At 45.8% G+C, this 15,010-nt stretch overlaps 1 protein-coding gene across 14 annotated transcripts in view; it reads right to left on the bottom strand.

The window, feature by feature from the left end:
• LOC133452365 (discs large homolog 1-like protein) overlaps nucleotides 1–15,010 on the bottom strand; it is a 93,183-nt gene that overhangs the window by 56,746 nt on the left and 21,427 nt on the right. The window contains exon 1 of one of the 14 annotated variants that reach the window (XM_061731632.1): nucleotides 6,926–7,074. The exons of the other annotated variants lie outside the window; for them this stretch is intronic. Within the exon in view, the coding sequence (XP_061587616.1) occupies nucleotides 6,926–7,012 (87 nt within the window). The 5' untranslated portion in view covers nucleotides 7,013–7,074. Of the gene's footprint in view, nucleotides 1–6,925; nucleotides 7,075–15,010 lie in introns of those variants that run through there. 14 annotated transcript variants of the gene reach the window in all.

The following is a 15,010-nucleotide window of genomic DNA, read 5'->3' on the forward strand; positions in this document are numbered from 1 at the left end:
ACCAGGAAACTGGACCATATTACACCAGGAAACTGGACCATATTACACCAGGAAACTGGACCATATTACACCAGGAAACTGGACCATATTACACCAGGAAACTGGACCATATTACACCAGGAAACTGGACCACATTACACCAGGAAACTGGACCATATTACACCAGGAAACTGGACCACATTACACCAGGAAACTGGACCACATTACACCAGGAAACTGGACCATGTTACACCAGGAAACTGGACCATATTACACCAGGAAACTGGACCACATTACACCAGGAAACTGGACCACATTACACCAGGAAACTGGACCATATTACACCAGGAAACTGGACCACATTACACCAGGAAACTGGACCATGTTACACCAGGAAACTGGACCATATTACACCAGGAAACTGAACCATATAACACCAGGAAACTGGACCATATTAAACCAGGAAACTGGACCATATTAAACCAGGAAACTGGACCATATTACACCAGGAAACTGGACCATATTACACCAGGAAACTGGACCACATTACACCAGGAAACTGGACCACATTACACCAGGAAACTGGACCGTATTACACCAGGAAACTGGACCACATTACACCAGGAAACTGGACCACATTACACCAGGAAACTGGACCACATTACACCAGGAAACTGGACCACATTACACCAGGAAACTGGACCATATTACACCAGGAAACTGGACCATATTACACCAGGAAACTGGACCATATTACACCAGGAAACTGGACCATATTACACCAGGAAACTGGACCATATTACACCAGGAAACTGGACCACATTACACCAGGAAACTGGACCATATTACACCAGGAAACTGGAAACTGGACCGTATTACACCAGGAAACTGGACCGTATTACACCAGGAAACTGGACCGTATTACACCAGGAAACTGGAAACTGGACCATATTACACCAGGAAACTGGACCATATTACACCAGGAAACTGGACCATATTACACCAGGAAACTGGACCACATTACACCAGGAAACTGGACCATATTACACCAGGAAACTGGACCACATTACACCAGGAAACTGGACCATATTACACCAGGAAACTGGACCACATTACACCAGGAAACTGGACCATATTACACCAGGAAACTGGACCACATTACACCAGGAAACTGGACCATGTTACACCAGGAAACTGGACCATATAACACCAGGAAACTGGACCATATAACACCAGGAAACTGGACCATATAACACCAGGAAACTGGACCATATTAAACCAGGAAACTGGACCACATTACACCAGGAAATTGGACCACATTACACCAGGAAACTGGACCATATTACACCAGGAAACTGGACCACATTACACCAGGAAATTGGACCACATTACACCAGGAAACTGGACCACATTACACCAGGAAACTGGACCATATCACACCAGGAAACTGGACCATATTACACCAGGAAATTGGACCACATTACACCAGGAAACTGGACCACATTACACCAGGAAACTGGACCATATTACACCAGGAAACTGGACCATATTACACCAGGAAACTGGACCACATTACACCAGGAAACTGGACCACATTACACCAGGAAACTGGACCACATTACACCAGGAAACTGGACCATATTACACCAGGAAACTGGACCACGTTACACCAGGAAACTGGACCATATTACACCAGGAAACTGGACCACATTACACCAGGAAACTGGACCATATTACACCAGGAAACTGGACCACATTACACCAGGAAACTGGACCGTATTACACCAGGAAACTGGACCAGGAATCTGGACCACATTACACCAGGAAACTGGACCACATTACACCAGGAAACTGGACCACATTACACCAGGAAACTGGACCATAATACACCAGGAAACTGGACCACATTACACCAGGAAACTGGACCACATTACACCAGGAAACTGGACCATATTACACCAGGAAACTGGACCATATTACACCAGGAAACTGGACCATATTACACCAGGAAACTGGACCACATTACACCAGGAAACTGGACCATATTACACCAGGAAACTGGACCATATTACACCAGGAAACTGGACCATGTTACACCAGGAAACTGGACCATATTACACCAGGAAACTGGACCACATTACACCAGGAAACTGGACCACATTACACCAGGAAACTGGACCATATTACACCAGGAAACTGGACCACATTACACCAGGAAATTGGACCACATTACACCAGGAAACTGGACCACATTACACCAGGAAACTGGACCATATCACACCAGGAAACTGGACCATATTACACCAGGAAATTGGACCACATTACACCAGGAAACTGGACCACATTACACCAGGAAACTGGACCATATTACACCAGGAAACTGGACCATATTACACCAGGAAACTGGACCACATTACACCAGGAAACTGGACCACATTACACCAGGAAACTGGACCACATTACACCAGGAAACTGGACCATATTACACCAGGAAACTGGACCACGTTACACCAGGAAACTGGACCATATTACACCAGGAAACTGGACCACATTACACCAGGAAACTGGACCATAATACACCAGGAAACTGGACCACATTACACCAGGAAACTGGACCGTATTACACCAGGAAACTGGACCAGGAAACTGGACCACATTACACCAGGAAACTGGACCACATTACACCAGGAAACTGGACCACATTACACCAGGAAACTGGACCACATTACACCAGGAAACTGGACCATAATACACCAGGAAACTGGACCACATTACACCAGGAAACTGGACCATATTACACCAGGAAACTGGACCATATTACACCAGGAAACTGGACCAGGAATCTGGACCACATTACACCAGGAAACTGGACCACATTACACCAGGAAACTGGACCACATTACACCAGGAAACTGGACCATAATACACCAGGAAACTGGACCACATTACACCAGGAAACTGGACCACATTACACCAGGAAACTGGACCATATTACACCAGGAAACTGGACCATATTACACCAGGAAACTGGACCATATTACACCAGGAAACTGGACCACATTACACCAGGAAACTGGACCATATTACACCAGGAAACTGGACCATATTACACCAGGAAACTGGACCATGTTACACCAGGAAACTGGACCATATTACACCAGGAAACTGGACCACATTACACCAGGAAACTGGACCACATTACACCAGGAAACTGGACCATATTACACCAGGAAACTGGACCACATTACACCAGGAAATTGGACCACATTACACCAGGAAACTGGACCACATTACACCAGGAAACTGGACCATATCACACCAGGAAACTGGACCATATTACACCAGGAAATTGGACCACATTACACCAGGAAACTGGACCACATTACACCAGGAAACTGGACCATATTACACCAGGAAACTGGACCATATTACACCAGGAAACTGGACCACATTACACCAGGAAACTGGACCACATTACACCAGGAAACTGGACCACATTACACCAGGAAACTGGACCATATTACACCAGGAAACTGGACCACGTTACACCAGGAAACTGGACCATATTACACCAGGAAACTGGACCACATTACACCAGGAAACTGGACCATAATACACCAGGAAACTGGACCACATTACACCAGGAAACTGGACCGTATTACACCAGGAAACTGGACCAGGAAACTGGACCACATTACACCAGGAAACTGGACCACATTACACCAGGAAACTGGACCACATTACACCAGGAAACTGGACCACATTACACCAGGAAACTGGACCATAATACACCAGGAAACTGGACCACATTACACCAGGAAACTGGACCATATTACACCAGGAAACTGGACCATATTACACCAGGAAACTGGACCATATTACACCAGGAAACTGGACCATATTACACCAGTCATGAAATCGCTACACTGGCTTCCAGTGACTCAAAGAAAAGAGTTTAAAATCTTACTGCTGGTCTACAAAGACCTGAATGGTCTTGGACCAAAATACATGCTGGATCTGTTAGTTCCTATGAAGCTCCCAGACCCCTGAGGTTCATCTGGATCTGGTTTGTTGTGGTTCCAGAACCAGAACCAAGTAAGGTGAAGCAGCGTTCAGTTATTCTGCTCCTCACCGGTGGAACAAACTTCCTGCAGACCTGAGGTCTGCTCCAACTGTAGATCCTTTAAATCAGGGTTAAAAACATTACTGTTTACTGAAGCGTACTCTTAAATTAAACTTACCTGCTGTATTCTACTGCCCTTATTTTTATTATTTTACTTCTATTCTTATCATCTTATTAGTAATTTTATTCAATCTTATTTGTTATTTACTGTCTAATTTAGTGATGCACCGATTGTTCGGTAATCAAAATTGTTCGGCCGAAAATGGCAAAAAAAAAACACTTTCGGTGTTCGGTGGAATAAGTGGGGAAAAAACCGAACAATTAATAACGGCGTTGTAAAATAAGGAAATACACTGGCCGCTCCGTAACTGTTGCGCACCACATAAATAGTTGGCCAACCAAAAACTAACCACATAACGCTCCCGTAATGGTTGCGCAACACATAAATCGTTGGCCAACCAAAAACTAACCACATAGGAATTTTACCTAACATTCAGGTGGAACCAAAACAACATAAATCAATCTATTACAGGTGCGTTTAGATGAGGAAATCAAACGTGGAAGAGCGTGGAGTGAAGTGGTGCGGTGCAAACATGTCAGCAGTGTGGAAGTATTTTAGAGTGGCAAAGAATAATACAAGAATGGCTGTTTGCAATGAATGTTCTGCTCAAATATCTAGAGGGGGCACATCTGCAAAGTCTTTCAGCACTACAAGTTTGATTTATCATTTGAAATGATAAAAAACCCTGAGCGCTTTAATGCATTTTTATTGTTTTAAGGCCTATGTTACAATGTTCAGTCAGTTAAGCCTAACGTAAGCTCAAAGATGGCCAACAAATTTATTTTGCTAATTTATTTATTTTAAGTTATTGTTCTTTGCTGGTATAATGTCTGCTGGAATATTTAAGAAATGCTGGGAAATTAAAAAATGTTCAGTTTTTTATGTTCAACAAATGTTTTCTACCTTGTAATTTTGTAAAAGATTTTTTTTCTTTGAAAAGCATGCCTAAATCAAATTTATTTGATTTATGCAATGGTGAAAAAATTGGCAAAATAAATGAAAAACTGCGAAGAACCATGTTCGGTATTGTTCGGCATTTATTATTATTTTCGGTTTCGGTCACAAATTTTCATTTCGGTGCATCACTAGTCTAATTATGTCTTGCCGCTTTTAATGTCAATGTAAAGCACTTTTAATTACCTTGTGTTGAATTGTGCTATCTAAATAAACTTGCCTTGCCTATTATTTTACCTGTATCTACCTGAACTACAGGGTCACATGACCTCCTTCTCCTCACAAGTGCAGTTTGTTCTCTCACCGTTTGCATCGGTGGAGTTCCTGCGTGACGTTGATACCAACATATAACATATAATAAATAGATATAATCACGTAACACGACCTGCATCCTTTTCACATCAAGAGCCCCATTCATTATTTCACATGCTTTTATTGTGAAATATCTGCAGGAAGCTGTTGGGGGAACAATTAACTTGTTCAAAGTAGTCCGGGAAATTGCAGTTATGTAAATAAAAATAAACAAAGAAGAAAAAGGAGACGAAAAAGGAGACGATGGCTCGTATAAAACCAAACAGAGAGACGGGAAAGAAAACAGGCGGAAAAAAGACTATGAAGAAGAATATTTCTAGTTCCAGACCCTAGTGGTCGGTAGAGGAAGAGGAGGAAGAGGAGTAGGGAGAGGAGGATGAAGAGGAGGAGGATGAAGAAGAGGACGTCCAGCAGAGCTGCGCCAGCAGGAACCAGTGAAGCTCTGCCCCCTCACACGACACCACACAAGGGGCTCAGCTGGCTCCGCCCACATCCATGATGTCATAGAACTGGACACGCCCCCCTGTGATGTCACTGCCAGAACCCTCACAACTGGACCGATCAGGTTGCTATGGGGGGTATCAGGTCGCTATGGGGGGTATCAGGTCGCTATGGGGGGTATCAGGTTGCTATGGGGGGTATCAGGTTGCTATGGGGGGTATCAGGTCGCTATGGGGGGTATCAGGTCGCTATGGGGGGTATCAGGTCGCTATGGGGGGTATCAGGTTGCTATGGGGGGTATCAGGTTGCTATGGGGGGTATCAGGTTGCTATGGGGGGTATCAGGTTGCTATGGGGGGTATCAGGTTGCTATGGGGGGTATCAGGTCGCTATGGGGGGTATCAGGTCGCTATGGGGGGTATCGGGTCGCTATGGGGGCTCCAAAATCGCTATGGGGGGTCCACGGTCGCTATGGGGGGTCCACGGTCGCTATGGGGGGTCCACGGTCGCTATGGGGGTCCACGGTCGCTATGGGGGTCCACGGTCGCTATGGGGGGTCCACGGTCGCTATGGGGGGTCCACGGTCGCTATGGGGGGTATCTCGGTGATGGGACCTCGGCGACGGGACCTCGGCCACGGGACCTCGGCCACGGGACCTCGGCCACGGGACCTCGGTCTCCAACTCCGGGTCATCGGCACCCGGCTGCAGCAAGGCGGTACTTAGTGTTGCCCCAGCCTCTCACTTCCTGTTTCCAGGTCCGGTTCTGACCTAGAACGACTTCTGTCGGTCCGGACACAGATCCCCGACGCCCCACCGGAGCACCGCCCCCCACCATGGCCCCGCCCCCCGTCGATGCCCTGCCCCTCACCTACACCGAGCAACAGACGCCTCCGACTCTCAAACGGAAGCTAACCCTCGTGTCGTGCCATAACCCCGCCCCCACACTAACCCCGTCCCCTGCCTTGGCCCCGCCCCCACCCCGGCCCCCCACACTAACCCCGCCCCCCAGCCCTGGCCCCGCCTCCAGCTGTAACTCCGCCCCCGGCTCCACCCACCTTGCATCCGAACATGAGCGACACGGTGCTGCGGCTGCAGGCCAGCTTGCAGTGGCACAGAACCGGCGAGAAGCAGTCGGCCGACATCTTCTGGGCGCCGGGGCACCGGGCCGCCAGCCGGCGCCGCCGGCGGGAGCGCGGGCGGCCCCCCCCCCGCCGGCCGGCCCCCCCCGGGGCCTCCCCCGGCGCCTCCCCCTCCTCCACTGCTGCTGCTGCTGCTGCTCCCTGCTCTCACCATCCGCCCTCATTCCTGGCGCGCCGCCATCACGGCGGGGACGACCCCCCCGCCGCCGCTGCCCCCCCTCCCTCGCTAGATCACCTCCCTCTCTCTTCACCTCCTCTCCCGGGTCTCCTGCTCGTCCTCCTCTTCCTCGCCACTCTGAGGGAAGATGGAGGGAGCGGGCGGGCGGGCGAGCGAGAGCGATGCGCGCGTCTCTCTCTGCGGGGGGGACGGGGGACGGAGGGAGGGTTGGTCTCCGGGGAGAGAGGGGGGGCGGGGGCGAGCGAGGCTGGTCACATGACTCATCGGGAACCAGGAGGGTCGAACGAGAGAACGGCAGAGAGAGAGAGAGTGGGGGTGTATCCTGAGGGGAGGAGGGATGTAGGGCAGAGGAAGAGGAGGAGAGGAGAGGAGGAGAGAGGAAGAGGAGGAGAGAGGAAGAGGAGGAGAGGAGAGAGGAAGAGGAGGAGAGGAGAGGAAGAGAGGAGAGGCGGGAAAATGAGGGATAAATCGATGCTGAAGAGGAGGAGAGAAGCGGAAGGAGGATGAAGAGGAGGATGAGGAGGGAGAATAAAGCGGGAGAAATGATAGAATTGATGGAGAAAGACTAAAAACAAGGAGGAGGAGCCTGAATGATGACGTAAGATTTAACAAGAATCCATCCATCCATCCATCCTAGGGCTGGGCGATATATCGAGATTTTAATATATATCGATATATTTTCAAACGCGATATGGTACGAGACAATATCGTTTATATCGATTATTTAAAAAAAATAAAAAATAAAAATAAAAATTATGATTTTGATATAGCTTATTTTGAAAAAAATTTACTTGAATGTTTTATTTGAGATTTGCACAAATGTTTTGTTATTTGCACAACTGTCAACCTCAGTGGAAAAGTCTGCCTGTTACTGTCTACATTGTATTAATTGCACAGTGTATTATATTGGGGCGGCAGTAGCTCAGGTGGTAGAGCGGGTCGTCCAATGATCGGAAGGTCGGCGGTTCGAATCCCGCTCTGTCCCAGTTTGCTGTCGTAGTGTCCTTGGGCAAGACACCTTACCCACCTTGCCCCGTTTGAATGTGTGTGAATGTTGGTGGTGGTCGGAGGGGCCGTTTGGCGCGATATGGCAGCCACGCTTCTGTCAGTCTGCCCCAGGGCAGCTGTGGCTACAAACGTAGCTTACCACCACTAGTGAGAATGTGTATGAATGAATAATGATTTCTGTAAAGCGCTCTGGGTGCCTTGAAGGGCGCTATATAAAATCCAAGTCATTATTATTTTAATTTAATTGTTATGCAGGAAAGGGATATTTGTTTTATTTTATTCAAGAAGCATTTTTATTCTATATATGCAGACAGTTTATTTTTATTTCATTTGTTTTATACATTTTGATATTGTGCAGATCTCTGTTAATAAAGGAACCTGTGTGACATTTGGCACGAGGCTTTGTATTAAAACTGACTGTTTTTTTAAGGGTTTGATCAGAAAAGAATGAAGCTAACAGAGATGCTAACAGCGATGCTAACAGAGATGCTATGCTATAATGCTTTGGGGGAAACCCCAATTATGGCACAGAAAAAATATCGATATATATCGAGTATCGCCATTCAGCTAGAAAATATCCAGATATGACTTTTGGTCCATATCGCCCAGCCCTAATCCATCCATATATCATCCATATATCATCCATCCATCCATCCATCCATCCATCCATCCATCCATCCATCCATCCATCCATCCATCCATCCATCCATCCATCCATCCATCCATCCATCCATCCATCCATCCATCCATCCATCCATCCATCCATCCATCCATCCATCCATCCATCCATCCATCCATCCATCCATCCATCCATCCATCACTACTAGAATCGGAGTCAATGATGATCAAGAGCACAAGTTGGGACAGGTCTCTTCGGACCGGAACCTCAGACCGGGCTGCTACTTCAAAGATCCTCTATACAGAAGATAACATTACCGTTACTGCCAATGGTATGAAATGGTATCCACTTCCTGTCTCCTAAGTGGGCGTGGCCGCCCCTCTCCCCACATCGTTTTGGAAGACTATTGTCTGTTCATGTCAAAACAATACAACATACAACACTTGATACAGTACAACTTTAATATTTGCTTATTTTGACGCTCTTTTTTTTTATCTGCTACCTTAATGTCTGATATCAACCCAGTACAAGATCATCGGATCAGTCTAATATCCTTTTTTCCCTTCCAAAAAGACTTCAATAATAACAATAACAGTATTACTAAGCAAAGAAGCAAGTTTGATTTTAGTTTTAAACTTCATTTTATCCGATTAGAAAACAACTTTGGCAGTTCTGCAGTGACCGACGACTCTGAGCAGAGCTATGTATTATTATTATATTATATTATATTATATTATATTATATTATTAGCTATGAGAGCCAAATCTCACGAGAGTGTGTTGCTCAGACAGAGACAGGTCTCAAACAAAGTTCATTTTCTCCTAATTTGTCGGTCTGAAAATTGCCATTTTGGTGTCAGAATGTTCAGAAGGTTTGTGGCTTTTGAAAAATGGGTCCCATATTTACTTAGGTTACTATGGGGCGAAGGAATTGGTAATAATCTGTGCTCACGTTCACTTTTCCCATAGAACTCAATAGACTCAGGAGCTGCTGTTTCTCCTAAAGGGGCGGGGCAGTCACGTGACACAGATACAGGAAACACAACGGAGTGGGGGGTAGAGTTTACAATTAAACGTCTCTGGCTACATGTAAGGATGTGATCAGGAATCAGCTGTGGAGGTGGCTCCCCCTGCTGGCCAATCACAGCTCTGGGACACTGAACGCAGGATGAGCAAGTGAAACTCTTCCTGTTTAACATGCAGGAAGATTCAAGTATTTACAGCAGTAGATTTAAGTATTTACAGCGGAAGATTCAAGTATTTTATAGGTAGATTAAAGTATTTACAGCAGTAGATTAAAGTATTTTACAGTGGAAGATTAAAGTATTTTCCAGGTAGATTAAAGTATTTACAGCAGTAGATTAAAGCGAGGCCGGTTCTGGGGGGGGGCAGGGGTGGGCTGTGCCCACCCAAACGTGCGTCCTGCCCACCCAATCAAAGTTATGGGGATCATTTATTTTTTCATAATTTTATTTTTTATATATATATATATATATATATATATATATATATATATATATATATATATAAATATCACAAAATATCTGTACCGTTTCTGATTCGGTGGGCACTGCGCATCATTTTTAGACACTACAATGAACGCATACCGCAAAAGTTGTGTCTCGGAGACGTGAGACGTGTTCAGAACAGCAGACACACTGAAGGCTGATTTACGGTTCCGCGTAACACCAACGCAGAGCCCCCGGCGTAGGGTACGCGGCGAAGCGCACCGTTCGTCGCGCGTCACCGCGTAACCTACGTCGTAAGGCTGATTTACGGTCCGCCTCACACCAACGCAGAGCGGTGCGCGTCGCCGCATACCCCGAGACGCCTCTCTCCATCCCGGCGAGGGCGGAGAGCGCCGGTGCGGGTGGCGGTGCTGCGGTGCCGTGCAGGAGCCGCCAGCCTGCCGCGGGACCTTTTAAATCGACGCAGAGCCTAAAATACATAAAATAAATGCAGCCTCAACAGGGCACAAGCCAGTGTCCTGTTTGTGCCTGGCACAACAGGTGTCGTGCCAAAAAGTGATTTCCTGCCAGAATCTGATTTCTCCCCTGAAAATGGGTATTTTTTACCTGCCAAAAATGGATTGAAGGCCAAATACAATTAATAAAAGGTTGTTTCTACCTAAATATGACTTGATCTCATTCTTGAGCTTCATAATCTGAAAATCTGACATTTTAGCGCTATCGTTCAACGGGCTGCTGTGCGCGCTCCCGCGGCCAGAAATCAGAAGAAATCAGATTATGGCAGACTTTTTGGCACAACACCGGTGTTCTGCCATTTTTTGCTGCTTTGCCAAAAAAATGCTACATAATGGTTTTCTACTTTTGTAGAGCTACAATTTTACTGTGTTTTACTCCCTGGCAGGTAGCAAGGATTGGCAGAACACCGGTCCCAAGCCCGGGTAAATGCAGAGGGTAGTGTCAGGAAGAGCAATTGGGTTAGCATACTGTGGAGAAGATAGATGAACTGATATGATGATAGCATAGTTTTCAATGCATTTCAGGGGTTTGATCCCCCAAATTTTTTCATCGCCCACCCTACGTTTCAGTCTGCCCACCTTAGTGGGCCTCGCTAAATCCGGCCCTGGATTAAAGCATTTTACAGCAGAAGATTCAAGTATTTTACAGGTAGATTAAAGTATTTTATAGGTAGATTAAAGTATTTTATAGGTAGATTAAAGTATTTACAGCAGTAGGTTAAAGTATTTTACAGCTGTACAATAAAATATTTACAGCATGCAGAAGGCCTTAAAATGTCTTAATTAGTCTTAAATCTCAATCCAAGGGTCTTAATTTTAGAGGGAATGTATACAGTCATCATTAAAAAATGTTTATTTCATCGTTTTGAGGACAATCTCCTGCGGAGGCTCTAAATCTGTGTTGCCAGGTTGGGCAAGTTTCAGCCCAGTTGGGCTGAAAATTAGTCTTGTCCCGATCGATCGGGGACGTTTACAGCATTTTCAAAACATCGGTATCGGCCAAAAAAGTATCGGGACATACCTAGTTATTAATGTTTTTAATATGTATTAAATCGTTTTATATATCATGCCAGAAGTGACGAAGTAAGCGAAACTAACATGGTTTACATGTTTGAATTGTGAAATCTTATACATGTTCATGTTCATTAAGCTGCTGCTATTCATTCATTTCATCCATTCAGAATGTTGCACTAAGGTTAAGCCAAAAAGTATTTTAATTTTCTTGTGTTTGTGAGTTTGACTGGATGTCATTCAACTACCTCTTTTGAAGTTAAATGTATTTACTTTTGTTATTGCACTTTGTTTTAGTTTACAATTTCACGTTTTTACATTTTGTGGCACCAGTGCTGATAAGCTTTGTTTTTTTAATTCATTGCCAAAATGTATCTGATTGGGAAAAAGTATTGGAAATGTGGAGTTAAATTCTGGAATGATGCCAACATAAATTTAAAAACATGTCATTCTTTTTTTGTATTTAAGAAAATGGTTTGTAAAGCTATTTTTGAAGCTTATAAGTGCAATTGACCATCTGTAAATGTTTCTTTGCTTTTCTATCATTTCTTTGCCTTTTGTTGTTTCTTTGCTTTTCTATTCTCTTTTTGGTTTTCTGCAGGTCGGTAGCCAAAAAAGAAAGTTGGTACAGTAGGATAGGCTTTTATAAGCAGTTTGCTTCAGCCTATGCCTTTTCAGTTATTGTTCAACACATTTTTTGGTTTTGTATGAAATGTTAATGTTGCGCACAATGTTTTTTTTGGTGTTGTTTTGTGTTGTCATGACTGAATAAACTTAATTCATTCAAAAATGTATCGGGAGCCAAAAAAAGTGATCAGATCGGGAAAAATCGGGATCGGCAGATACTCAAACTCAAGTGATCGGGAGCTAAAAAATCCTGATCGGGACAACCCTAGTGAAAATATATATTTGGGCTGCTTTTCCTGGTTTTTACTGAATATTTAGTTGAAATGATCAACAGGCATTTTCTCTGCTCCTCCTCTTGCTCTCGCTGCAGTCTGCTGGCTGGCTGGCTGGCTGGCTGGCTGGCTGGCAGACCCCCCCCCCCCCTCTTTCCTGCCCAAGCCCCCCCTCTCCCCTTCCTGGAGCTCCAACGCCGCAGCAGCAGCAGCTCAGTCCTCAGATCTGCAGGCCGGGACCAGCAGACTGCAGATCCCCTACTGAGCATGCTCAGTACCGGGGTCCCCCCCCTACTGAGTAGGACTGGGTATCGATTCAAATGTCGGGAATCGATTCGATTCCGATTCTTAATATTCAGAATCGATTATCATGATTCCATTCGATTCAATATTGATTTGGCTTAGTGTTATTTAAATGTTTTTTGAGCTGTTGCCTGAATTATATGACTGTAAAATAACTAGTGAAATAATAATTTCACAATAATTATTGTGAAATAACTAAGAAATAAATAACTCAAACAGGCCTTTCAATATCCATTTAAAGTGCAAAAAAGAAAGAAATTGCAACAGTTCATGCAGTAAACAAATCATTTTAGCTTATGTAATTTATTCTGTAACCCCGCACACATATTGCCATGAAGCACCTGGCATTTTTCAGAAGTGTCATGACAAACTGTGTGTCCGACTACTGGGATTAAAGTTCACCTGGCGAAAATGATGAGAAAAAAATTAAAAAAAAACGATCTTTAGACATAAGAATGGATTTTTAGGAATTAATATGAGAATCGATTTAGAATCGAAAAATCGATTTTTTCAACAGAGGCCTACTACTGAGCATGCTCAGTACCGGGGTGCCCCCCCGCCCCCTCCTACTGAGCATGCTCAGTTACCCGAGCTGAGCCCTCCAATCCGGACCAGCAGACATCAGACCCAGACCTGGAGACGGGTCATGTGACGGGTTTGCAGACGGTTCTGGGTCAGAAGGACTGAAGGGTTTTGGACCAGAACATGAAAAATGTGATCCCCCAGAACCGGCTGGTGGAGGGTCAGTCTGTTGTACAATATCATCTTCATCATCCTCCACTTTCTCCTCCTGCTCATCCTCATCATCATCATCATCTTCATCACCACCAAATCGTTCCAGCCGAAGTCAGACGATAAAAAATGTCACGTTTCCAACCATAATCTGCTCTTTGTGGGACAGTTAATTACTTTTAACTCCTACTTAGACTTTTGTTGATATTTCTGAAAAATATGTGGCCAATTTAAAACGTAAAAAGGTTTATTTGGATGAATCTGTCAGTAAGACAGACGCTTCAGGATGAGTTGGGTGGAGTTGGGTGATTGACAGCTCGGAGGAATCTCTCTAAACTGACTTTAATGTTTTAGTTCAATAATTAAAAACTGACTTTCTGAAATATAGAAAGAGAAGAGAAGAGAAGAGAAGAGAAGAGAAGAGAAGAGAAGAGAAGAGAAGAGAAGGCAGCTGGGAGCGTTTAAGCTCCCCGAGCTGCGGCGCCGCTAGCTTCCTGCAGCGCACCTGCGCTACACCACGGCCAACGGCTGGCTGGTGGTTGGGGGACAGGAAGTGATGTCACAGAGTAGATCTCAGTCGCAGCCAACACCCTTCACTGATTGGTTCAGGCCGTCTGAAGGCGGGGCCAGAGACCCCAGAAGGAGGCGGGGCCAGAGACAGCAGAAGGAGGCGTGGCCAGAGACAGCAGAAGAAGGCGGGGTCAGAGACAGCAGAAGGAGGCGGGGTCAGAGACAGCAGAAGAAGGCGGGGCCAGAGACAGCAGAAGAAGGCGGGGCCAGAGACAGCAGAGGAAGGCGTTCCTGAGAGAGGGGGAGGGCTAGTGGGGGCAGAGCCACTTGTTTACATTCCACCAGGGAGATTGTGACTGGAGCGGTCGGCCAAACCGCCCTGTCAAGGCCAGATTATAGAATCAACAATTGACAGCAGAAGAAGGCGGGGCCAGAGACAGCAGAAGGAGGCGAGGCCAGAGACGCCAGAAGAAGGCGGGGCCAGAGACAGCAGAAGAAGGCGGGGCCAGAGACAGCAGAAGGAGGCGAGGCCAGAGACGCCAGAAGGAGGCAGGGCCAGAGACGCCAGAAGGAGGCGGGGCCAGAGACGCCAGAAGGAGGCGGGGCCAGAGACGCCTTTGACGAGAAGTCAGGGGGTAAGGGAGCCCTCTTGCCCCGATGGGACATTTTTTGCCGGATACACAATGGATTCCTGGAAACATTGGAAGCCGTTGTGTCTGGCGATCCTGTCTGTCGAGGACGTTGAAGATGCTTCATAA

Source organism: Cololabis saira, chromosome 10, assembly GCF_033807715.1.
Source record: "Cololabis saira isolate AMF1-May2022 chromosome 10, fColSai1.1, whole genome shotgun sequence".
NCBI classification, from domain to species: Eukaryota; Metazoa; Chordata; class Actinopteri; order Beloniformes; family Belonidae; genus Cololabis; species Cololabis saira.